This window comes from Eublepharis macularius, chromosome 3, assembly GCF_028583425.1.
Source record: "Eublepharis macularius isolate TG4126 chromosome 3, MPM_Emac_v1.0, whole genome shotgun sequence".
Classification (NCBI taxonomy): Eukaryota; Metazoa; Chordata; class Lepidosauria; order Squamata; family Eublepharidae; genus Eublepharis; species Eublepharis macularius.
The window spans coordinates 47,621,983-47,647,054 of record NC_072792.1 but is presented as its reverse complement, the minus strand read 5'-3'; the positions used below and the strand labels follow the sequence as shown (position 1 = coordinate 47,647,054).

Sequence of the window (25,072 nt, the reverse complement as noted above, 5' to 3'; positions counted from 1 at the left end):
AAAGGGGGGTGGGGAGGATAACAGTTTTGTTGGTGGTGCTGGCTGAATTCTGAGAACGTATAACACTCTGTGGGGACACTAATTGTTAATGTCATCTTTTGTCCACTTTGTTTTATTCTGCATCTTCACTCTTCTCAGAACCAGCTCCAGTTGAATTGTCTGCCTCATACTTTCTGTCATAACCATCTTCTGGAGACTTTTCAGTGCATTCATAGGACCTACTTGTAGACCTCGTATGTGTTCGAATGCGAACTCCTGGCTGGTATAGTTGCATGGCTGGCCGATCCTGCGCAAAAATACAGAAAGAAGACTTTCTCAAAGCCACCAGCTATCCAATTAGGAGATGTTTAATTTGAGTTGATATACAAAAGGGGATTTTGGAACAAACTGCAGAAATGGAAAAGCTAGATTACTGTGATCTAGCTGATCATTTTCCTCTTAGTTTTTGGGAACAAAGTACTCTTAGCAAAATAAAACAGTGGTGGACAAATTATGTTATTTTGGTAGAAAAACAATAGAGGGTAGCAAAATATTATAGTGACCCTTCAAAAATTTCAATACCCTATCAAATTTTAAATCCATTGGGACATTGAAGGAGAAAACAGGATACAGACAAATACAGAAATGAGTCTATACTGTCAATATATAAGCTAAATATAGCAATTTAGGAACTTAACCAACAATATACAGCCTGATTAAATAGTTCGCAGGCTGGCAAATTAGTGTTATATCCTTTCTTCATGACCCAAGGTAGCTTACAAACTATAATTCAAAACATCACAATTTAAAACAAAATAAAACCCCAAACAACACCCCTCCCTCCAAAAGATACCTGCACTTTATACCCCATTAAAGTGGGTCCAAGAGCTATTCTCCTCATGCAGTGTTGTAACTTGTGGCATTTTGCTTTGCTGGAGTAACAGACTGGGCCAACACTAAATCCTGGGCAATAGTCAAATATGGGTAAGACAGAAAACAATTTACTATATATTATCTTAAAGACCTGCTACCCAACATATAACCAGTTGTACAGCCTATGGCTGCAAATCTAAACACAGCCCCCTAAAACGTTCACACATTCCTGAATCATTGTTGTAAATCACTATAATGGGGTTGCAGCTAAGAAGCAGCATGGCAGGATTGCTTACAAAGGATGCTGCTGTAGTGAGAGATCCAGAGGAGTTAGCCGTGTTAGTCATTAGTTGTAAAACAGTAAAAAGTCCAATAGCACCTTTAAGACTAACCAACTTTATTGAGGCATAAGCTTTCAAGAACCACAGCTCTTCCTCTTGCATCTGACAAAGAGAGCTGTGGTTCTCGAAAGCTTATTGCCTCAATAAAGTTGGTTAGTCTTAAAGGTGCTACTGGACTTTTTACTATTTTGTTGCAGTGAGGTTAATGAAAGCCACTCTTTGTTCAATGGAAGTCACACATATCCACAGGATCAAAGTATAAGAAAGGGATTTGTAGAAAAGATCAAATCGCTGGGACACTAATAATATTAACTGAGCTTACTTGTACAAATCTTGAGAAAAAGGTTTCCTTGACACTTTTAGATAACTTTCTCCATTACTCAAAAGATGTCCGTACTGTGTCCTTTCCCGTTTTTTAACCTGTGCTAACAGTAGGTCAGCTTAAATGCTTTATGATTAGTGTTTCCCTTTCTAGTAATATACTGTGGCATAAAAACAGGCTCCTTTGGGAGTCTTTGGACGAGGATGGGTTTTCATGAAGAGCGTAGACATTCTGCCAAGTGCTTGTTAAAACAGGCAACCAAATTTTTAAAAAGCAAGGATTCCAATAATGGTGCTTCATTAAAAATATATTTTAAAAATTAAAACATATAAATAAGCAGCAAAGAGAGATGCCATGCCAATACCTATCATCTGAACTGCTTTGGCTGTGTAAATAAGGAGTGTTTATTAGACTGAAAATGAAACTGCTTAAAAATTCATGCTTTGATGTCAAAAGCAAATCCTGTGTGACCCTGAAGAAATTTTACTAATGAAAGATTATCCTAAATGAATAAAAGAACCTTATTTCTTATGCGCTCCTTTTTGGATGCCATGTCATCACACTTGTCCTCTTTACCCAGTTTGTCTACTGTGTCCACAGTGAAGCTGTAGTTGTAGCTCACTTTCTTCCCTCGGTCTTGATTGTATCCTTTCCCCCATTTCAGCTCATCTTCATTCCTTCTCACAAACTTGTCAAATTCATAATGAGTTCTGTGCTTTCGGCCATCATCCAACCGATACCGTTGTCTCTCTGGTTCTTTATCACGAAATCTTCTGTCTGATTCTCTTTGCTCTTTGTCACTATCGTTTTGTGACCTGTGAATGTTTTCAAAATGAAAAAACAACAACAACAAGAACAACAACTAAACTTGGAAAATCAGCTACTTAAAATCCACATGGTGAGAGTGATACTATGCCAAAAAAAAGCTCACAGTGTATTTAGTGGAGCTGGAGGAGGTCATATTATATTCTATACATATATAGATTGTAAACAGGAGTGTTTTAATGAAGTGTTTAAAATAAATGCCATCTTTTGCATTCAACTTTTTAAAGAGAAAGAGAACCAGAAAAACCTAGAGTAAAATTTTAGAATCAGAATCCCACTACTTGGCTACATATATTTTTCTGAGGCTTTTTTAGCTTCAAATTCCAGTCTTTAGTTGATCATCTTCTAATACTATGAGCTACTGAGATGACAGAGCAGCCTGAACGAGCAGATGCTGAAGAGACTCAGAATGAAATGTGGCATATCAAGAAGGTTCCAAACAAACACAAAGAGAGAGTCCGCATTTCCAAGACAGCAAAAGAAATTCCATAAATCTGTTATATTTTAGCCTACCCTTCCTCAAACGAGATGGGAGTGCCATTTCTGGTTTTTCTCTCTTCCACTTTATCTTCACAAAATCCCTATGAAGTAAATTAAGCTGAAGAAGAGTTACTTCCCTATGGTTACCCAGTGAGCTTCATGGCTGACTGCAGATTTGAAATGAGGTCTTCCCTGTCCTAATCCAACACTCCAACCATTATGCACTCCTCGCTGACATGAGGCACAACAGTCTATAGAAAGTACCAAGCCCTGACATGTTCCATGTTAGGGCAGGCTTCACTTTGAGAAGTTTTAAAACACGGTTGTCTAATAGTGAGATGAAAGGTTATGTCCTCAAGCTACTTTTCTTAATATTCTCTGATGCAGAGCACCCAGCTCAAAGTGTGTTAGTACTTGGTACTTTTTATTAAAATAATGTTCATATCCAGTTACTCAATGCAACAGGGGTTCCAAAGCTTTGTTAAAATACATCTTCCTATGTCAATGAAACAGTTGTTTGGGCTGAATTTAGCTATGGAGTTTCTGCACAAGTTAATCTGCTCAATTGCACTACAAATGGGGAAGTCTGGAGGATACAGCCCAGCTGCACTGAAAGGGCTTCCAAACAAACTACTGAAAGATTGTGAGGGCTGCAAATTCATCAGTCAAACACAACAGGAAGGTTCTTCACAGGACAGAATGTGACAAAAAGGAGGTGACTCTGCAGCTCAACGCCAACCTGATTCTGCAGAGGCTGAGTATTGCATTCTGCATCTTCATGTTGGTTTGTAGGCAAACTGACTATAGGCTGGTCATCTGTGCATATTTATCATTGGTAGCATCAAGTGGAATAACTTGAATATTTGAATGGGCTATCACAGATAGAGGGCCACAGACTGAATTGTCTGTGCAACATCCCACATACAATGCTTATGAACTGAGTAAATTCACACTGAGCTGCAAGTTGACAAGTATATAATTAAGCAAAAGAAACCAAGTGATCGCTTCAAGCCAATTAAGAACAAGAGTATAAGTGCTTCAAATACAATGCAAATTCCAGCAGTTAAGATCTAGGTAAAAAGTCCTAAGAACAGTGAAGAGTCATCAAGACAAGATGTTGTGATGTATTCCTTCATTGAATTCACTGGTTTAATATGTTTTGAATAAGAAATCAAGCTTTAATATAAATAATCACTTACTTTTCCTTCAGTTCCTTTAGTGAACCTTCCAGTGGCTTGGATTTTATACTTCCATGCCCTGGTGATTTCTCCCATTTATTTTCTTCTATGTCTTTCTCTCTGTGTTTTTCTGATGCTTGCTCATCTCCTTTCTCAGGCTTCTTAAGAAGCTAAAGAATATATATTTAAATATTCAGTTATTATAGGATGTCTTGCTTAGCTTTACAAACATGTACATATCACATATTGTGATATACGTTAAAATTCAGGACAATACACAACTACCAACATTTGCTTGATAGAGATATGCCCTTTGACCCTCCGAAACAGCAACACCCATTTGGCATCTTCATTTGCATCCAACTAAGAAACAGAGACTATGATCCTGCAACAATAAAGAAGACTGTGTTCACCTTTTCTTGGGAGTTAAGCATGTGCTCAAATCTCCCCCACAGAAAAAGATGAGATTTAAAAATACTTAACTTTGATTAAAGGTTTTGCTGCTGTGGGTATGCATGTGTGCAATCCTGTTTGGGGAACTGCAGAAAAGACCGTGATGGAGAGGTACGCTGCTTCATTTATTACTCACATTTAAATCTTCTCTCTTTTTAAATTGTAAAAATCACTGAATCGTCAATAAATTATGTGTATTTGTGTGTGTGTGTGTGTGTTTGTGTGTGTGTGTATAAACTGAGGGCAATTTGGAAATGGATCGACAAATCAATTAACTCCTTCTAACCTTCTGGCAACCTGCTTTGTTTTCCTGTTCAGCCATTCCATCCAAAACGTATTGCATTGTTACGTTACAGTAGCACCCCTGTTCAGTATTTCAAATGCCATTAATACATCATAAAAGTGTGATGATGAATGGATGGAAGCAAAGGATATGGTCTATTCAGTGGCTTTCTCATTTCCCTTTTAGCAGAAAAAGAATTCAGTTTCTTCCCCTTTTCCTTCCCTATCCCTGCTAAAAAAACTAAATTTGGAGACAATATTTAATTATCAAGATAATACCTATTCCTTAAGCAAATAAAATCTTCCAAATCAAATTTAATTTTGTATTCATTTTCATCATTTGCATATGATACCTATTCACAGGAGTAACCTTAGCCCTCCTCCCTCCCTCCCTGAGTAGAGTGGGTACTAGTTTGCACACCAATTGTGCAATGAAAGACATCAGCCTTCAAACCGGAGGAAATAGCTAGAGGTAATGGCCTCTTAGAATGAAGTAGAATCTTCAGGGTCAGAAGCGCTTACATAGAGTGGAGCTTTTTCTACAATGAAGGCTAAAGATCAAAATTCTATGCCAGGGTAATCAGGATTCTGCACAGATTGTTGTAACCTGTATGAATGATGCAAAGTCATGGGGAAGCTTAAGGGCTATGTAGGGCACTAAAACTCTGATGACACGCTTGCAAGTCTAGTTCCTGCATCACAAGTGTTAAATAAGTAAAAAAATTATTTCAGATGTGTTTATAATGTATACGCTTTGATTTCATCAGCTCATTTCATCACTTGATCTATGCTTGTGGCCATCATGGTTTGAAATATATAAATTGATCTATAGGAGCGCTGGTGGAAGGGTGGTCTTAGCTTGAGCAGGGGGCTGGACTGGTTAAATATTCAAGCTTTACAATATTTAATTTTTTTATCTGAATACCTAAGGGGAGCAAACCTAAGCTGTCTACACATTATAAAAGTGTGATGATGAATGGATGGATACATGGAGTTACAACAGTAACTCCAGTGTTATTCAATGGGGAGGGGATTACTCTCAGAGGAATGTCTTGAGGACTGCAACCGAAATCTGATAAAGAATATTAACAACGTGTAAAATATTTAAATGATGTTAAAAGGATTTTAAAAATTCACCAATTTTTCATCTCACAGATTGTCTCCTATTCACCTTGATCATTAGAGTTCTCCTCTACCACAGCTCTGTTTTCATTATTAATAAAATGAGTACTTACAGCTGCTGCAGTTCCAAATGAATACATGTGCCTGTCCTTAATGCTACTATGCTACTGATCCAGAAGTAAGTTTAACTGAAATTAATGAGACTTCTTCAAATGTATTCTTCTAGGGTTGGGAAACACATGAAACCAAAATATGCAATGCAGGTACAACAAAAAGATGGGTGGTAGCTCAAAATTTCCAGACCAACTTACCTTGATCCTTATTTCTTTTTCAGCAATTTTCTTTTGCTTTTCTGCTTCTTTTCTTTTACGCCTTTCTTCCTCTCTGCGCTTCCGTTTCTCATCTTCCCTCAGACGTTTCTTTTCTGATTCTCTCCTCCTTCGTTCCTCCCTTTTCTCCTCACGTATTCTCTAAAAAAATTGAAAATCATTTATATAAATTTGTACATATATTTAGAAAAAAACTTGATAATTAAGCTTTAGTCCAAAATACAAACATACCTGTTTTTCTAATTTTCTATTTTTAATATATTCCAAAAGGGGTGTTGTTCTTCTAGCTAAAACACAAAAAATTGTAATGTAGTGTTCCACCTCTGTTAAAGTTTTTTTTAATCATAAATAGTTGATTTTTTTTGTCCTTCAAGTCTTAACACCACAGTTACTAACACATACTGGTTGTTTCATAAAGGGACTATATATATTAAAATGCGCATTAACCTATAATTTAAAAAGTTAGTAATTTCTCATCATTAAGGAGTATTGATATCAATAAAACTATACATATGTATAAAACATATCTTTTATTTTTCACTGAAAACACTGCTTATTAATTAACATTTAGAATAATGATCATATGTTTCATTTTCTTCTTGGTTGGTGGAATTTTGCATACTCAGCAGCTCTCATGCATGATTTTTTTAAATTCTTAGTTTTTAAAAAAAAAATAGTAAAATTCTACATTTGTACAAAATACTATAGAATTATGCAAAACTTCAAAATAACCAAATAATAATTAAATGACTGAAAATGTTTAGTCTCCACACATTGTCTGGTTTTATTGGAATGTTTTGTTCTGCTTTGGAGAAGAGCATAATTTCTAGTGGTTCCCATAATAATACCTAATACTTTCACTTAAGACACAGGAGATCACTTTAAATCCATAATAATAATTAAACAGCAATCAATCCTAAGAAAGTCTACTCGAAATTTTAGTCAGATGTATTCAATAGAGCTTTCTCCCAGGAACGTGTTCTTAGGACTGCACTGCTATTTATTAGATCCTTTGAACAACCCTACAAAGTAAGCTAGGCTTGTTATCTCCAAAACAGAGATAATAAGGTAATGGCTTGCTTAACGCCACTCAGTGAATTCTCAGCTGACCTGATATTTAAACTGAGATTTCTGGCCCATAGCGCATGAGTTTAACCTCTACTATAACAATGCAGTACTAAGAACGTTTTCCTGGAAGTAGCACATCGGTTCAGTTCTGAGTAGATTGCTCAAGATTTCTTTCTGGTTCTCTCATCTTTAACTCTGCACTGACACATGGTTAACTATTAATGTAGAAAAGCCCTCAATGACAGTACTAAATTCACAGTGTTACTCTGTATTTTTTTTTTGAAAATTTTTATTTTTTAATATCTAAAACAGAAAACTACAAGAAACTACAAAAGTACAAGGGAAGGGAAAAGTGTTACTCTGTAAATGACAATCTATAAAAAATTGAATTATTTTCTCTATTCCTATGGATGCCAGATTCATACATTACTGGATCAGTGTAAAAGCCATATCCAACAGTTTGGTCAAGCACAGCACCATTAACAATCTTATATGTAAAGGAGACATATATGAATCTGTCGTAACTAAGATCTGCATATCAGTGGGCAAGCTGGCATGGGACGAAAACTATCATTCAGTCACTTCACTTCGGCCGAATCCACATTACCTCCGCGCATCCCGGTGTTGCACTAAATGTCCGCGAAACACCCGGAAGTATAGCGTCTTTCAAGCGCGATTTCTCTACCCGAATGCTACTAAAGTAACATAGGAATAGACCACATAAGAGAGACTTGCATGCCAATAGTGTAACATATGAATCTCGTATTAAATAAGGGTTCAGAACAATGGGAACTCCTTATTAGTTCTTTGATTGCATTGCACATGTAGGCTTGGAACCTAAGCAATGCGAGAGAGTCACACTACAGTAAGGCAACTTCTCCACCTTCCCTCTCTCACTGGAGCCTCCTTTAGTCCCTGAAAGCATGCTGCTTCATGCTGTTGGACTGAAGGAACAGTGTGTGGGGCGGGGGGGGGGGGACTCAGCAACAGGAGTGGGAGAATCAGCAAAAAACCACCTTCCCTTCCTCTACAAATGGAAAAACTGTTTTGTCACAGGAATTGCTGCTGTGCCAATGGAATGGTCACAAAGAAGTCAAACCATAGTCCTTTTAAATATTCCATGTTGTCTTTAATTTGATTACTTAAATGGTAAGCAGTGTAACACTTAGCAGAGTTATACCTTTTAAGCAACTCTAGGGAATGGACTTTAAAAGGTGTATGACTGATTAGGATGGCACTGTTAGAATTACATTGTATTATATATTGGAGGAAAATATGAAGGATAAAATATGGAAGAATTTTAGTAGATGCCAAGAAAGCACAAAAGTCTTTGAACCAATGATGAAAGAAGAAAACCAAAGGACTATTGTAGAATTATAAATTTTGAAATCAAACCTTTCGATAAAGCAGGGCTATAGTACGTAAATACATTGATCAATTAACAAATATTGTTATTAAAATTTGGCTATATAGTCTTTATTAATCACTAATAACCATCTTGAGTTTTCCTTTTGGAAAAAAGGCAATAAATAAATACATGAATGAACGATAAAATGACCATATTACAAGAGCTGTGTGCCTTCCATTTAAAAAACTACTTGCGGTGTGGTTATGTATACAAACCCATATGCTGGAAGAGTACACATTTTATATTAGAGAACAAACACAGAATTGTGTAGGTGGGAGTAAATTAGGAAATCCTCCCTCTCCCTTCTGTTACAATCATGGCACTGCTGAATTCTGGGGCTGCATGCGTTTTTTGCGTAACTGTCTTTTACCCTGAATTGGGGCAGTACAATGTAGAAAGGAAGCATGTTTACCCTTTCCTTTCCTGTATTATGTAAGGGCGAGTTTGGGAGGCAAATTTAGGCTGAGACATGCACAGCCCCCCTGCAAGATACTTGTTACTGTATCTGCCTTCTTCCTAGCTTAAAGCATCCTTGGTATGTATGTGTGTGTGAAAGGATTAATAGGAGCAAGAGCTTTGCAGCTGATCCTAATTAATCTCTTATTTCACACTGATAGGCATGAGACCAGGATGATAACTCCAAATTGGTATTTAACCATAAAACATAGTTATATAAATGTCAATGTCAACAAACTAAATCAGTAAACAACTATGTCACAATGAATTCTGGCATCTGTAAACATCACTTTACTATTCTTTAATAGGGTCAAATACACGTCAAATAAATCCTAGTTCAAAAAACAGAGCAATGATTGACAATGACTCCAATTTAATGTAACTATGAAATGATATTAAAGATTGCAATTAAAGATTATAAACTTTAAAGATACAGGGATGTTATCTGAGGTTTGAAATGAACCCAATGTTGATTTCTATGATGAAGGTAAATCATAAGACTATCACTTTAGATTGTAAGGCAGTAGATGTCATTTTGGAATGCTTCTTCATATAAAAAAAATATATTCCTGCAAGTACATGAAGCAGAAAGGTTCTATCCCAGCATACTTCTTACTCTGTTGGTGTTCTTCTCACAGGAAGCGCATTCAACGGTACAATTTCCACTCCTGCTGTCTAAAGTCTCAGTTTCCCCACTTCAGAGTTTGTCATCCCATTCTGCTGCTTATGTAGACCAGGCCTAGATACTGAATGCAGCAGCACAGGTTGGTGGGAAAGTGGCACACACCATAAAGCCAAATTTTACATTTTTGTAATACCCTTTTGGAGTTAGTTATAATTGGTCGTTGTAGATTTTCCGGGCTGTATGGCCATGGTCTTGGCATTGTAGTTCTTGACGTGTCGCCAGCACAAAATGTCAGGAACTACATTATAGTTATAATTCTGAACATGTAGGAAGGTTAAAGAGACCAATCTTCCTGTAATAGATGCTAAAATCTGCTATTGCACACTAAATCATGCTTACATCTTTAAAACCTTTAAGCTGTTCTCCCTCACGTTAGCTCACCAATAGATCTTGAACATAAAATATTACAGAGGTTATTGTATCCTCCATGCAGACGCATGGGCCTGTCTGAGTGCAGTATGCTAGCATTCCAATACTGTTAACATGAAACAATATGCAAGACTAAAAGATGGCACAAGAAATAACAACCCCTTTAATTTTTAAGTCTAACAATTAGGCCAAATAAGGAAGGAAGAAACACATGAACAGACCAATGAGTTCCCTTGTTTTTGCCTCAATCTCTCCCAATAGGGTCTCAGGGTTGGCACAGGTTTTTTCTTCTTCAGCACAATAGCTTTCTAAAAATTTTCTATACTCAGGATCTGTGAAAGAAAAGCATAGCATTTATCAATACACAACATTTTTTGTTTCCACAAGAAAGCATTACTTAACTGCAATGTTAAGGAAATGCTTCTGCCAAGACAATGGTCTTACCATCTTCTATGCTTCCAGATTTTGCATCTTTCTTCTTCAGCTTCTTTTTTGAAATCTTTTGGAATGGTGCAAATTCAACTACAGCAGGATACTCTAAACCTTAAGAGTCACAAATATATTCATTGATGTGATTAGAGGAAAATGTTTTATTACGTTTATATTCAGCTATGTTGTTGTATCATATACCCTCCCAGAAAATCCTGAGAACCCCAGTTGGAACCTCAATATCAAGTCCTCATAATCACAAATATCCAAAGAAAACTGTGCCATTTTATTTTGTCACTTCCTATATTTAACAAACTACATACAGCAAGGATAAACGGCAGAAGCAAGATTTCAAAGACACAGCCAGTTGGATGAAGATGCAGATTTGGGTCATATGTATAACTTCAAAGCACACCACTTAAAGTCTCTTCCAGCCACATAGCTAAGGATTCTATGACTGAGAGTAAGTGGCATAAACTTTTGGCAAGGATACCCATGAGTAGGATGGATAACTGTTTATGAAAGGGCACTGGATGCAACAACTAACAACAATCCATCCAGCTGTGGGCTTCTAGAAGTCTAGAACTGTGCCATAATAAAGAGTAATACAGCATTTGGAGGCTATAAAATAAGAATTCAGTAGAATTGACTAGAGTTTACCATTAAGATGGTGAACCTCTGGCATGACTGAACTGAGACCAGAACTTTTGAAAGATGTGCATTTTTCAGTTTGGCTGAGGTAGCTATCATAAAAATACCTCCCGAAGCTCTTAATACCTCCATGGGATCTTAGAATCAGTGGTGGATTTATTGGGTCCTGTCAATAGTAATAATGAGTTACCTTTATTGTCGATGAAGACATAGCCATCAAAATGATCTCGGAAAAGAAGGATGTCATCAGGATTTCTAAAATTAATATATGCTCTGGAGTAGAGGTGAGGATAAAGACTGCAACAAGAGTACATATATCTTCAAGTTTTTCAAAATAAAGGGAATTTAGAAGTAGAAATATTCTATTAACTTTAATCTTTTCTGAAAAGAATATATCAAACTTGCATGCCAAACAAGACTACCCACATTCACACAATATCAAACAAACTGCTAATTAAAGAAAGGTATTTTATATAATGAATTCATTCCAGCCACGGGATACAGTCTTGCTCTCTAAAGGCATAGGGAGTACGAGGTGTAGTGTACTTTCCCATCACCCACCACACTACTGTTGTACACAGAGCACCATAGCTGTCCAAGTATGCTATGACTGAACCCACCCACCCATTCACTTTCAGCCAACATCCTCCTGAACCTCATCCCAAGTTACTGCAGCTCCACATCTGCTTTTGCAGGAACTAGCCTGTGGACAAAGGACCAAAGAAACAATGAATAGCAGATGAAGGTCAGGAATGGCAGAAAATGAATGAAGTATTGGCATTGCAGTTTCCTTCATATTCCAATGTAAAGTTTCATTTAATGTAAAACACTCTGAGCTTTAGAAAAGTTATTTAGAAATGTCTTAAACATACACGCATACAAAGATGCCGACATGGGAGGGCATCCTGACAAGCTGCAAAACTCATTCCTTCTTCTGTTCCCCCTCTCAATGGCAGGCAAAACAACTGTGAATGCTTGCCATAGCTAGCAACACCAGAGATCAATACAGGTGCACAGGAGCTTCTGTACAAGTGTATAGCCATTAATTTATTTTACTTAATTTATTCTCTGCCTTTCTCTCCAATGGAGACTCAAAGCAGCTTACATCATTCTCCTCTCCTGCACATTATCCCCACAACAACCCAGTGAGGTAAATTAGGCTGCAAGTATGTGACTGGCCCAAGGACACCCATCACACTTCCACGGCAGAGCAGGGAATCAAACCTGGGTCACCCAGATCCTAGTCTGTCACTCTAGCCACCACACTGCTGGATATTACAGGGTGAACTAATCCTATGGATCCAAAATTGCATAAATATCAAGAGCATGGCTCTAATAACCATAACAAAATTATACGATGTACTCAAAGTTTTGTGTGCTACATCTATTGATGAGAAGAGATGTATGCTACTGCCATGCATCTGTGAAAGGCAAGGCAATGAAAATGCAGTGTATACATCTCATATTTATTAATGAACTAAATGTTTTTCAGTGCCGTGAAATATAGCATCTTTATATTTTCTTTGTTTTGAAAATATACAGTGCTAGAAATCAAACATTATTGCTATTAAATGCCAATGTAAAATGCCTCTACAGAGATGCCATCCAAGTTCTCACCTGGGATCAGAAGTGCAAAATTCAAAATAATCATGAGCAGGAAGTGGATGGAGCTGTTCCTCCAGCTGTTCTTTGGTAAAGCTAGGAGGTAGCCGACGTATAACTACCTGCAGCGTATCAAATGTAAAACAAAGTGCAGAGCATTCTTAGGACTCATCTACAATACCAACAAAACAAACATCTATTCTTGGAAAAAGAGTTTAGTATTATTAAATTATTTCTACAGTATTCTTTGAAGGCGCAGGGATTTACAGTCCTATGTCATTCATACACATCTGGCCTCAAACATGGATCCCAGATGTCATCTTTGACACTGGCTCTCCCCGGTACTCAATTTCTCTTTAATGCTTTTCTGGTTTAAACTGCATCAGACAGCTTTTAATCTGTGGTTGAACTTTTTCTCTAGGTTCCATTAGATTGTGGAATGCCTGGGTGATGATAACTATTGATTGCCACTTTACAGTGGAATCTGGGAACTGCTGTAGGACAGATCATGGCTTGGCCAAGGGCTGCCAACAGCATGTCTCTGACCAAGGTCCTGAACTCAGCCTGCCCATGATACCAGACTGCCAGCAGGCAAAAACTTCAACACCTTTTTCTTCTCCCACCTGCAAAAATAGACAGACAGGAGTCTCCTGGCACCTTTAAAAAAGCCCAACCCAACGCTTTTCCCAGTACAAGCTTCCATGGACTAACAGCAATTGCTTTGAGTGACTCGCTTGGTATTCATTTTCGGGAAGAGGCATGGAGGAAAGAAGACAACAGGGTCAAGGGATCGTGAAACTGCCTATTCCACGACCCCATCCAAACCCCCTCCATAAAATGAACGCAATACATTGCGTCTGACGAAGCGACCATTAGCCAATGGAAGCTTGCTCTGGAATAAGACCCTTGCCCTTCAAGTAGCCACCTAAGGCTGCTGTTTGGGGCTTTTTGCTAGCAACGGGCTTCCAGGCGCCCCGCGGGGATCCCTCCCGCCGCGTCATGCTGGGCGCCCCTGGCCCCCCTCCCCAGCGCTGTCCCTGGTGCTGAGGAGAGCCCCTCCCCCTCCGGCCGCTCACTTTACTCAGCGCCGCTCTTTTCTCCTCGCGCTGCTGTTTGCCCGGCGGGGGCGGCGGAGGCGGAGGCGGCCCCGGCGAGGCGGGCGAGGTCTCCGGTACACGGCGCGGGGATTCCCGCTGAGCCTCCATGGACGGGAGCCGATGGCGGTGATGACAACTTCTCGCCAGCCCGGCGCCGCTGCGCCTCGACGCCCGCTCCGTCCTCCTTCTCCCCCTAAGCCCTCATCCAACCGCCAGATCCACGGGGATCTCGCGAGAACAGCCCCCTCGCCCCGACAGGGTCTCGCGAGAGGAAGGGGAGAAACGATCGAAGGCTGCATGGAGCGCCTCTAGAGAATGAGAAGCGGCTAAGGCAGCGGCAGCAGCCTGTCCTTCGTCTCTCCGGCCGGCCCTCGCTTTCCTCCGTTGCCCGCTGCTGCGGTGCTCTGGGGAGCGTTTGGCCTTGCGGGCCACTGATTCGCTCGGACTGCAGGAGGCTTCTCCGCCTTCTCGCCCCCTGAAGCCTATTTGTAGAGCGCGCCTCTGAAAGTCATTCTAGTCCAGGGTGAGAGGAGCCACTGACTCCTGTGTGCATCAGTGACCTTCCGTGAGGAGAAAGGGGAGCTGAGCTTCAGTAGAGAAATCCTGTGCCTTCTTAGCCAGGGCCTTCAGTATACATAAGATGCTGCACACAATGATAGACACAGGACAAAAAGAGAACTCGGAGCGTTCACTCCCATGCTTTAAGAAGACTTAATAATTTAATGAACACGGATGAGCCCCGTGGTGCAGAGTGATGAGCTGCAGTACTGCAGCCCAAGCTCTGCTCACGTCCTGAGTTTGATCCTGGTGGAAGCCGGGTTCAGGTAGCCGGCTCAAGGTTGACTCAGCCTTCCATCCTTCCAAGGTCGATAAAATAAGTACCCAGTTTCCTGAGGATAAAGTGTAGATGAGTGGGGAAGGCAATGACAAATGACCCCATAAGGGTTACTAATGACTTGGTGCTTGCACAGGGGACTACCTTAACCTTAACCTTTAATGAAGAAGTTTTCAAATGCTGGTTAAGGGCTAAAGCAACAGTCTAGATTTGTTCATCAGAATGCCACTATATAATCCCCCCTCTCACACACAACATACTGACTTCTGTAAAACTAAGGTGTCAGGGAGATCTTAAGAATACTTGCTTGTTCTAATCTGTCTTACTCATAACCTTGATTTATTGAAGCTTCAGAAAACAAAAAAATACCTTTGGCATAAACAACTTCTTTTTGTTGGTTTTAAGGTCAGTCATCCTTTACCTGTTATCTTTGGATTTAAGATTAGTTTTGTACATAGAACCAGAAGTATTTAAAAAGAAGCAGTCATAACTCTACCTTTTATTGGAAGCACTCACTGTATTCCCATTACATAATAAACCTTGGCATTTTGCCACTGATAAGCATATTCAGGAAAAAAATACTAAATGGATTCAAGTTTCAAAACAAATGCTTCCGTAGCCAAAAAAAACCCCATGAGCTTTTCCATCCATTTACTTATGTCTGAAATGAAGTTAAACTTCAGAAGTTTATGTTAATATATATTTCTATGCTACAACTCAAAAGGCAACTGTCATCGCTACCAAGGACTTAAGATGAAGGCATGGATTTCGCGCCATTTAAAAAACCCTGTCATAACTCTTAAGAGTGTTATCCAATCAAGAAAGATTTCTACCTGGCTTGCTGTGGATTCCATGCTGGAACATTACATGGCGTACAAAGAGACGATAGAACTTAGAAAGAACTCCTACAAACTATACGTTTCATCACTATGTCTTCCTAATTATTGACCCAGAGCCACAAGGTACCATGATGTCTGCCTAGGAGATTATTCTATTTCTATTCCATTCCTGCACAAAATGTAACATTCAAGTATTAGTCTTCAGCTCAAAATCCCCATATGCTGTTCCTTTTATCAGACGGTTAACACAGCCAGCTCAGTCTGTTTCCTTTTCTGTACCTTTTTCATTTTCAAATAGTTTTTCCTTTGGGATTCATTTTGACCTACCTGTCCTTTTACTGACATGCTTCTAGTCAGATTTTTGGCCAACTCAACCCAAGTCTTCACATGAACCATCTTCTCAGTTTCAACACATATGCCTATTTTCAACTCTAAATTTCCTCCCAGTCACACTTAAAACCTTTATAGCACATACACACTTAAATTTTCATTTAAACAGTAATCCTCAGCTGAGACCTGATACATTTATCTGCCAGGGGATATGTATGGAGAAACAGCAAAGAAGCTGCACCCAGTGATAAATATAGGACAAAAAGAGAACTCAGAGTGTTCACTCCCACACTTTAAGAAGACTTAACAATTTAATGAACAAAATTGAACCAACTCATAAAAATTGTTTTCAGAAATGGCTGGACAAAGTAATGAAAACAGTAATTCTATTTTAAAGAATAAAATATGTAGTATCAAAATCTTATGACAAATATTTAGCACTGAAATCTAGAAAGTAGGACAGCCAAAGCAATAATTCCCCAGCTTTTGGGCACAGGAACTGTAAACCAAGTATATTTTTTAACATTCACAGTCTTAATAATAGCAGTCACAGGATGAACTGAATAGTTTTAAAATGTGTAATTTTTTGCAGAATAAAATTGGTACATTTCTTAGGAGTAACTATTGTCACAGTCTTGAGCAGTTCTCTTAACATCAGAGAAGTAGTTTGTAATTCTGTAAAAATAGCAGATCCCTAAAAGCATGAGATGACGAAAATGCTCAGTATTTCACATGATAAATCTGCTTCAGTGTTTTAGAGTCACGTACTGTGATCTGACATTGATGTTTCTAACATCATATCGCTTTCATTCATTTCAATTTCAAAAGTTTCATCTGATGGAGGAGGTGTTTTCCTCTGATGTGGTGCTTCAAGTGCCATAATGCTACTTTCTTCCAGAGTTTGCCTTTCTATATCAAATTCCAATACGTCCCATGCAGGTGAAATGATGTTCTTTAATGTCTTCAGAGTGTGCACATCAAAGTCATAACATCTTAATTTATCCTTAATTGCAGTTCCTAAAAGAGAATTTCTAGGTTAATGTTTTCCTTGTACCTAGTTAATCTATGCCATTAGATGACTTACTTTAAACTATAATTTTCTATCCAGTTCTGTAGAAAGACAACGTTTACCATACGTAGTTCATTACTGCACCCCTTGAAATACCGCCCCAGTCATTAAGGGACCCCACTTCCGCAGGAGCAGCACTGGAAATGAAGGTATCTGCTGTGAAAGGAACGGGGTGGTGGTGGGGAAATCACTCAAAGTTAACCATTCCTTCCTCTTAGGAAAGCACCCTTCTCTAAGCAGAAAGAAAGCATTCAATTCAACCTAAAAACTTGTATTCATAATGGGATTCTCATTTGAACTCCTAGCGGTTAAAAAAGTTAAGGTAACAAAAAGGCCAAACTTACCGATGTAGGCTTCAGAATCACCAATATACATTTCTATGCAATGTCCCAGCATTGTAACTGAAAAGGTATCATCCCTTCGAAGACCAAGGGCCTGATTTTTTTAGACAGTTATAAAACAGAGAAAGAAGAAATATATTACTTAAAACCTCTGTACCTTAGAAGGCTTTGCAACAAATAATTTTGCCATAAACAGAAAGCATGATTACTGATACTGCTCATATGGCCAACAGGCCTTGAGCAATGCCATACTAAATACTACAAAAATTAAAAATATATATAAAATAAAACATATTTTTAAAGTCCCGACAATACCACAATTAAAATTCTTTTAATGTAAAAGCATAAGCAAACAATTTGGCTACAGCCAGTGTTATTCCTAAGTCCACACTTTCCAGAAGTATTTTTACTTTGTCTGGTATGGCCAACTCTTCATTGTCACAGAAAATAGGAGTAATCCACACATCCCTTATAACACAAAAAATGTTGCATTCCAATAAACAATGTTCCAAAGTTTCTATCTGTCCACTAGCACAGTCACAAAGTCTATCAGAATATGGAATCCTTTGTATTCAACCTTGCATAACTTGAGAAAGAATAAACAGAATGCGCATACCGTATGAAAATAATCAATGGCACTTTCAAAGTTTCCCATCAAACTATGTATATATCCAATAGCAGAATAGGTAGAAGCATTCTGAGGAATCAGCACTAGAGCTTGGCGATGATATTCAAGAGCTTCTTCATATTTCCTATTATTGTATTAAAACAAACAAAAAATTATCATCACTTTTCATACCTAACATGCTACAAATGCCATGATCAACGTTTCTTACTATTTCATATCTAAGAATTGACAGTATTTTACAATAATATTCTTTACAATATAATGTTGCTGGTAGTAGCAAAAAAATCAAGGAGGAAGAAGTATCGTGGGCAGATGTTTGGCCATAAAACACACACACATTATCCCAAGGCTAAGATGAAGGGAAAAGAAGCTGCAAGACAGGGGACACAAGGTAAGTCATAGAACAACAGTAGCAATAAGCTTCGAAGAACACCAAAGCTCCCACCTTAGTCAATGGAAAAACGTGGAAATACATGAGTAGGGTTCATGAAAAACTGAAATGTGGGATGATCTCATGGACATAAAAATTATAACTCAAGAGGCTTTGCAAACCAGGACTCAATGTTAATAAGGATAAGTAATATAAAATAGTAATCAAAATAGCCTTTTCCCACTTACTTGAGTTTTCTGCACACATGTCCTAAGTTGTTCAATAAAGGTTCCCACTTGTCAACGGTCACCTGCAAGACAAAGCAAAAATCACACCTAGACCTAATTTTAACATTCATATCCTTTAAAGGAGAATTCAAACAAAAGAAAATCAGGTAATCTAGTGATTTTTTTTGATAAAGCAGCCTTTCAAATAACATACTGTATGAAAATAGTAGATTTTTAGATAATGTGTTACGACCCCTTTCTTTCTCTTGGGGAGATTTTGCCTTTAATCTTTCTCTTACACCCTCTGGGTAGATTGCTGCAACCAAGAATATTATATTCCAAGATGTTTTATTTAAATTTCCCCTTTAGTAATGTGCCCAAGGGTCACGCTTTTCGTGGTACTATGTGGCCCTGAGGAAAGGAATGGGATATAGGAATGACAGATACTCTGAGATATAAAAAAAACAAAGCAAACTTTTATAAGAAGCGTATCGGTTTCATATGATTTCTAAAACGATGGTTTCAAAAGAGTAGTTCTCAATTCTTAAAGTTACTTTACTTAAACTCAGTCACATAGATCTTCTCTCAGGCTTCACACACAGTTTGCCAGCTTTTGACATTAATTTCTCTCTCAATTACAAGTAAGACCTTTTCTCAGGTGCACACACCGTTTGCCTGCTTTCTCCTGACTGAACGTTCTTTCACCAACACACAGTTCAGGCCACCACACAGGTTATATTTCTCTCAGACAACATACACAAGCTCAGGCGTAAAAAAAAAATTAAAATCCCAAAGCTATTCTAAGGCATTGCTATATGGATCTCAGTGATTATAGAATCTTTTGATTATTCCTATTAGCCAATTTATACTAGAATAATAGGGGTTCCTCAGTGTGTCTCAAATGTATCTCTCAGGGATCAGTGTTTTTATGTTACAAAAAAGACCATCTCCACAGAATGGGAAAGTGTGTTTTTTTCTTAAACAAGACGTTTACTATTCTGCTTGGATGAAGATTGTTGAATGTTGGTTCCAGATTACTTCAGTTGGAGTTCACAACCAAAACATTTTGTGGTGTGTTAGGCAGAGATCCTATCTACTGTTAAGTGTCATCTTATCGACCTTGATTACAACAGTACGGTGATAGAGGCTTGTAGCTCGACCCAGTTTCTTGGTATCTTACCTCCACGGTTCTTACCATCCTACATGAGAAATTTAATGGCTTTTCATTATGTTTGAGATTTGCTCTAGCTCTACTGAATGTTAACCTTTCTGAAGTACTGAATGCCAGATATTATCATATTCCATACTCAGATCACCTTTGTTCTTGTGGTCCGAGTAAAATAAGACACTGTCTCATAAAATATTGGAATGTCTTCTTTTTTACTGTTTTTAGGAATCATTGGATTTTACCTCTTTTACCTTGTACTCTGGTTAATGATTCTCAGGGGGAGATACTTCACTATCTGATGCTAGATAGTGATCCAAATATAATCTTGTTGGTTGCTAAATTTCTGTCTAGTATATTTTCCTTTAGAAATTCATTTATTATTCTATTAGTCATTGCTCAAGATCACAGGAGCTCTGAAAAGGAAAGGCTCAACTGGTGTGCCAAAAGCCTTAACTATACTCAGTGGGATTTCAATTTTTAAAAACTTTTGAATGGTGCACACACACTCATCTGCCCATGTCATATCACAAACTGTTCAGGAAACCATCCTCAGCTTTAAAAAAATCCCACAAGGCATGGGGATGGGTCCAAATCTTGGAGGCTCCATAGTTCCTGGACCCAGATGTTTGGTCAGCTAAAAAGTATTTAATCTATTACAATTATGTAAAGAAATTGTGTAACAATGGAAAATCTGTGACAGACACAACCTGCTCTTGTTCAGGACAAGTAAGCTAGATACCCTGTTGATTCTCCTGGACCTCTCACTGGCTTTTAGTATCATCTAACATGATATCCTTCAGGATCAATTTTCAGGGTTAGGTCTGGGAATCATTGTTCTGTGGTAGTTTCAGTCCTACCTGGAAGGTAGGTTTCAGAAGATGGAGCTGAGGGACTGCTGCCTGGCTTATGGCCTACGGGGTCCTGCAAGGTTCCATCTTGACCCCCATGCTATTCAATATCTATATGAAGCTGTTGGGAGAGGTCACTCAGATATTTCAGCTGGATTGTGACCAATATGCAGATGATACTAAGTTCTATCTTGCACTTCCAGTGGATCCCAGGGAGGCTGTGGAGATTGAACTATTGCCTGGGATGGATGAGGGCTAATACGCTAAAACAATCCTGACAAAACAAGAGGTGCTACTGATGACAGGATTGACCCAGGAACTGAATGTTGGACAGGATTGTACTCTCCTTTGAAGGAGCAGGTTTGTAGCTTTGGGGGTGCTCATGGACTTGCTGGACCTGGACTTGTTGTTGGGAAAGGAAGTGTCAGCAATAGCCAGGAGCATCTTTCATCAGCTTCAGTTGGTGAGCCAGCAGTGGCCTTTCCTGGGTAAAAAGGGTTTTGCCACAGTGGTGCAAGCCCTAGTCGCATCTAGATTAGACTACTGCAATGTGTTCTACATGAGGCTGCTCCTGAAGAGAGCCCAAAAGCTACAATTGGTGCAGAATGCTGTGGCCAAAATTCTGGCTGGTTTGGGTCATGGGAGCCATATCAATACAATCTTGTTCCACCTACATCAGCTCACAATTTCCTTCCAGATACAATATACAAAGCCTATACAGTTGAGGGCCAGCATACCGTAAGGACTGTCTACTCCTACATGAACTTACCTGACCACTACAGTAATCTTTAGAGGGCCTGCTACAGATGCCCCCACCATCTGTGGCTAGATGGGTAGCAACCTAGGAAAGGGCCAAAACTGGCACCAATTTTATGGCATTATCTCCCCAGGGATATTTGTCTTTCCCCCTCTATCATTGTCTTCTGCCAGCAGGTGAAGAGTTTTTTGTCAGGTGTTTTCTCACTGACTCTCTTGTTTATGTCTTTATTCATGTGCTCTGTTTTGTTTGTATACATTTATATGTATTTTAAATCTTGTAATAATGTTTTTATTTTCACCACCTTGGGGACCCTAAAGTGGGAGGAAAAGTGTTTTAAAATGTTTTAAATAAATACAATAAAACAACAGTCAGGGATCTGTATACAGTTTCAAGAAGCTGAGTGGATTCTAAGAATAGGACATCCTTGGCTCTGCTTAACTACATTTTGGAGCACTCCTGAACATGTTCCCATTCTGCACCATACTGCCAGTGCCTATTGGCAGGGGCAGAATCATAGCCAGCCATATTAAAAGTAAAATTAAATTTTAAATACCTCATTTCCAATGGCTTTGATCTTCTCTAATGCATCAAGAAACCACTTTTCTGCAGTCTTCCAGCTGGAAGAAAAATGGTAATTTAGAAATTGATCCTTATGTGACTGGTAAGAATTGTTTATCAGATTTTAAAAAGGGGTTATTTTTTCAGTTTGGTAAAGAGTGTCATTAAGATGCAACAATACAAGTGCTTAAAATAACTAGAAAAGATACAAATTGATGTGTTTTAATTTTAAAGTGATTATTAAATCTGCTTATGTTCCAACCTAAAAGATAGAAAATTGCAATAAGTGCTTCACACACAATTTTAAAGAACCACTTATTGTTAGGAAAAATACACTAGCTGAACAGAAGTTACTCTGATAAACTGTATAACATGGTTTATACATGTTAGCACTGTGCACAAACCAAATAATAGTAACAGATAATGCAGCAGTATCTGTCAAGTTTCATTAAATGAACAAGTGGACAGCATGTTCTGAAATGGAAACTACAACTTAAAATAATTTCTGTATTTTGACTTAACCAGTCAGGAAGTCATACATAGATTACCCTGTGCCTACCAAGACAATAAACTTACTCTCCATTCTGAAATGCTACAACTCCAACTTCATGCATAACAAAAGGATCTTCGGGTGCAATACATAAAGCTTGGCTAAAAAATCGTTCCGCTAATTTTGAATTGTTGGTCAAACCATATTCTAGCCCAATATAGAGCATTGGCAAGTGGCAGCTGCAACAAAATAAAGACAATGAGGCATTTGTAATGCATTTCATTTATATAAAGCTTTTATCTATAGTGTTAAAGTTTTTTCACATACTTTTCAATGTGAACAAAATACATAAAGTAGTAAAGCTTCACTAGTACAGACTGATCTATAATACAATCAGGTTGCCAATGTCAACAACAAAGATACTCCTATGACAACTTCATCAATTCTATTGCAAAGTACAAATCAAAACTTCAAGTGCACCTTAAGACAGATAGAAGAAAAATTTTAGTCTTACTATTCCTTCACTAAACATTTTTTTTAGCAATTTTATTCAACGTTTCTATAGCCTAGTAGTCCGATTTGGAACTTACCCTTTCATCAGCTGGGCAGCTGTGAAGTAAGCAGCCATTGCTTGGTCGTGTTCACTTTCAACAGCAAATGAGTGCCCATATGCTATCCATGCTGGTCCATATGTTCTCTCAAGTGTAGTGGCTTTGCTGAAACATAAAAACCAGACTAGAAAAACAAGGACTGATAAAACCTGCACTGTTAATCATAATGCATATGCTGTAAGAATAATGCCTAAATGTAATGGGCATTTGCTAAACTGTGCAAACTCCAGTGCTCAAAATGTTCTAGTGCCCTGGATCTTTATTTCATCACAACTTGCAACACACAGTTAAAATTTACATTTTCTGAAATTACCAGATTTCAAAAACTTGGCCTAAGGCTAAGTAAAACAGAGTAACTTACCTAAGGTACCTTCTGGCATGTTCATTTTTATGGCCAACCATGAGATAATAGCATCCTACTGCAAACCAAGAAACCTATTTACCAAATAAAAAGTCAGTCTAATTAAGTATATAGCAAGTTATTATTGTAATATTTAAGTTAATGAACATGTAAATATTTGAAGTTGTGCAAAATTTGGCCTTCTGTATCTATATGTAACCACTTTAGAATTTTATGCATTTCATACCACTGCCTGAAGCTTTTGACTCGGATCCTAATAACCGCCATGTTTATTTTTATTCTGCCCTTACTTCAAGGACTTTAGTGAGGCATACAACGTCTCCTCATCTGCTTATCCTTACAACAACCCTGTCAGAATGGCCTACCATTCTCTCAGCCTCAAGTCACCCAACTTGTGCCATGGCTGAGTAGGGATCTGAAACCAGATTTCCTCAGTCCTAGCCGGACTCTTCAGCCACTGCCCCACAGTGGCTCTTCAGCATGCACGTTGGCTGTGCTTGAAGACTTGAATGCGCTGACCACAACTTTTTACGGTCTGTAGTTCTAGATCCTCCCTTGTTGTATCACAAGCTAGCCTCTAATTTTAAAAGTGTCTTGCCTCCCCAATTTATTTTCTCCTGTCCTATCAGAAAATGTTTGAACTGGCTAAATATTTTCTCTACTTAACAGTTCCAAAATATCTACATTCTTTTATGTTACTCAGGTGCAATGTCCCCGAGAAGTGCTATTGTATCCATTGTACAGATCAAGTTGATTCAACTGCCCATATCCTTTTTAACTGCCCCTGTTACAATTTATTTTGCAACAAATATATTACTCCCTGGACTGACCATCTACAGAATATTTCTGAACAACAGAAACTAAAGATCTTGTTGTCAGGCAAGATAAAAAAATGTACATGTTATCTAGCCATATTTATCCATTATTTATAAAATACCTGACATATGGCTTGTGGGCTGTTCAGTTACAGGGAAATGAAAGGTGTCTTGCTGTGATGGACTGGAGAGCTATTCTTCCAGAAACACAACTCTGAAGTGTTACTTGTCATGGAAAAATCAGTGACATAGATCTAAGCTATGTGCGGATAACATTAACTTAGTCCAAACTGCACATTGTCAATGTGGAGTTTCTGAACCAATGACTAGCTGATGTGGTAAATGATTAGAGCAGAGAAAGCCAAAATTGAATCCTGACAAGACAGAGGTGATCCTGGTTACAAAAGCTGAGCTCTTGGAGGGCATTATACTTCCTTCATTTGATTGGGTTCAGCTGACCTTTGCTGATACAGTTAAGAGCATTACTGCTAGAACAGCAAGTTAATTCAGCAACAAAAAAATCTTTCTTCCATCTTCACTTAGCCCAGATTGCAGCTCCATTCCTTTACTGGGTTGATCTGGCCACATGGATCCAAACCACGTGGTACGGCTAGACCACTGTAATGCTCTCTGCATGAGTCTGCCCTTGAAGACAACTTGGAAACAACAGCTGATACAGAACACAGCAGCTTGATTATTATCAGGAGCTAGGTACTGAATGCATATTACACCTGTTCAGCAGTTGTGCCACCGGTTACCAGTTAGTTTCTGGGTTTAGTACAACCCACCTGCAAAACTCTTCAGCCTGGTACCCACATACTTAAAGGACTTCATCAAGGTCCCACAATGTAATTGGGTAAAATTGGAGTATTC

At 38.4% G+C, this 25,072-nt stretch overlaps 2 protein-coding genes across 3 annotated transcripts in view; both read right to left on the bottom strand.

Moving 5' to 3' along the window:
• Window positions 1–131: 131 nt before the first annotated feature.
• UPF3A (UPF3A regulator of nonsense mediated mRNA decay) lies at window positions 132–14,057 on the bottom strand. Its single transcript, XM_054974173.1, has 10 exons — window positions 13,929–14,057; window positions 12,868–12,974; window positions 11,441–11,547; window positions 10,615–10,713; window positions 10,392–10,502; window positions 6,416–6,471; window positions 6,167–6,325; window positions 4,020–4,168; window positions 2,092–2,330; window positions 132–286 (listed from the first exon to the last, which is right to left on the bottom strand). Exons 1-10 carry the CDS (start codon window positions 14,055–14,057, stop codon window positions 219–221), a joined length of 1,224 nt encoding a protein of 407 aa, XP_054830148.1. The 3' UTR covers window positions 132–218.
• A 2,194-nt stretch (window positions 14,058–16,251) lies between these two features.
• CDC16 (cell division cycle 16) overlaps window positions 16,252–25,072 on the bottom strand; it is a 29,916-nt gene continuing 21,095 nt past the window's right edge. For both annotated transcript variants that reach the window (XM_054973813.1, XM_054973814.1), the window contains 8 exons: window positions 23,385–23,458; window positions 23,003–23,128; window positions 22,499–22,651; window positions 21,918–21,981; window positions 18,610–18,671; window positions 17,980–18,115; window positions 17,367–17,457; window positions 16,252–16,970 (listed from right to left, as the gene is read on the bottom strand). In XM_054973813.1, coding sequence (XP_054829788.1) covers window positions 16,714–16,970; window positions 17,367–17,457; window positions 17,980–18,115; window positions 18,610–18,671; window positions 21,918–21,981; window positions 22,499–22,651; window positions 23,003–23,128; window positions 23,385–23,458 — 963 coding nt within the window. In that variant the 3' untranslated portion in view covers window positions 16,252–16,713. The remainder of the gene's footprint in view (window positions 16,971–17,366; window positions 17,458–17,979; window positions 18,116–18,609; window positions 18,672–21,917; window positions 21,982–22,498; window positions 22,652–23,002; window positions 23,129–23,384; window positions 23,459–25,072) is intronic.

What these genes read in the sequence shown, in the direction of transcription:
- UPF3A (XM_054974173.1), bottom strand. Translation starts at nt 14,057, where the DNA reads ATGGAGGCTCAGCGGGAATCCCCGCGCCGTGTACCGGAGACCTCGCCC. An exon ending in ATCTGGAAGCATAGAAGATG is followed by an intron (nt 10,503 to 10,614) that starts GTAAGACCATTG and finishes TTTCTTTCACAG; the next exon opens with ATCCTGAGTATAGAAAATTT. An exon ending in ATAGAAAATTAGAAAAACAG is followed by an intron (nt 6,326 to 6,415) that starts GTATGTTTGTAT and finishes CAATTTTTTTAG; the next exon opens with AGAATACGTGAGGAGAAAAG.